Here is a 557-nt window from a genome sequence, read left to right on the forward strand (position 1 = left end):
TGGGTCCTCTGGTGCCTGATCAGGTTGAACCTCTGGCTGAAGCGCATCCCACATTCGGAACACTTGTGCGGCCTTTCTCCAGTGTGGATCGTCTGGTGCTTGATCAGGTTGGAGCTCACGCTGAAGCTCTTCCCACACTCCCCACACTCATAGGGTCTCTCCCCCGTGTGAATCCTCTGGTGCAGGGTCAGGCTGGAGCTCTGCCTGAAGCTCTTCCCACACTCCCCACACTCATAGGGCCACTCCCCAGTGTGGATCCTCTGGTGCAGGATCAGGTTGAAGCTCCGCCTAAAGCACTTCCCACACTCGGAACACTCATAGGGCTTCTGACCAGTGTGGATCCTTTGGTGCCTGATCAGGCTGAAGCTGTCTCTGAAGCTCGTCCCACACCCCCCACACTGATGGGGCTTCTCCCCAGTGTGGATCATCTGGTGCCTGATCAGGTGGAAGCTCCGGCTGAAGCTCTTCCCACATTCGCCACACTCATATGGCTTCTCCCCTGTGTGGGTCCTCTGGTGCCTGTTTAGGTCGGAGTACCACCTGAAGCTCTTCCCACA

General features: G+C 57.6%; 1 protein-coding gene across 1 annotated transcript; it reads right to left on the bottom strand.

The window, feature by feature from the left end:
- Positions 1-5: 5 nt before the first annotated feature.
- Positions 6-551, bottom strand: LOC106632208 (zinc finger protein 3-like; the record flags this gene model as incomplete). The annotated part of the gene is made up of 1 exon (XM_014311719.2): positions 6-551. A coding segment is annotated over exon 1 (423 nt), but the record flags the coding sequence as incomplete, so codon positions are not given.
- Between the last annotated feature and the right edge of the window lie 6 nt (positions 552-557).

This window comes from Geospiza fortis, unplaced genomic scaffold (genome assembly GCF_000277835.1).
Source record: "Geospiza fortis unplaced genomic scaffold, GeoFor_1.0 Scaffold4770, whole genome shotgun sequence".
Classification (NCBI taxonomy): Eukaryota; Metazoa; Chordata; class Aves; order Passeriformes; family Thraupidae; genus Geospiza; species Geospiza fortis.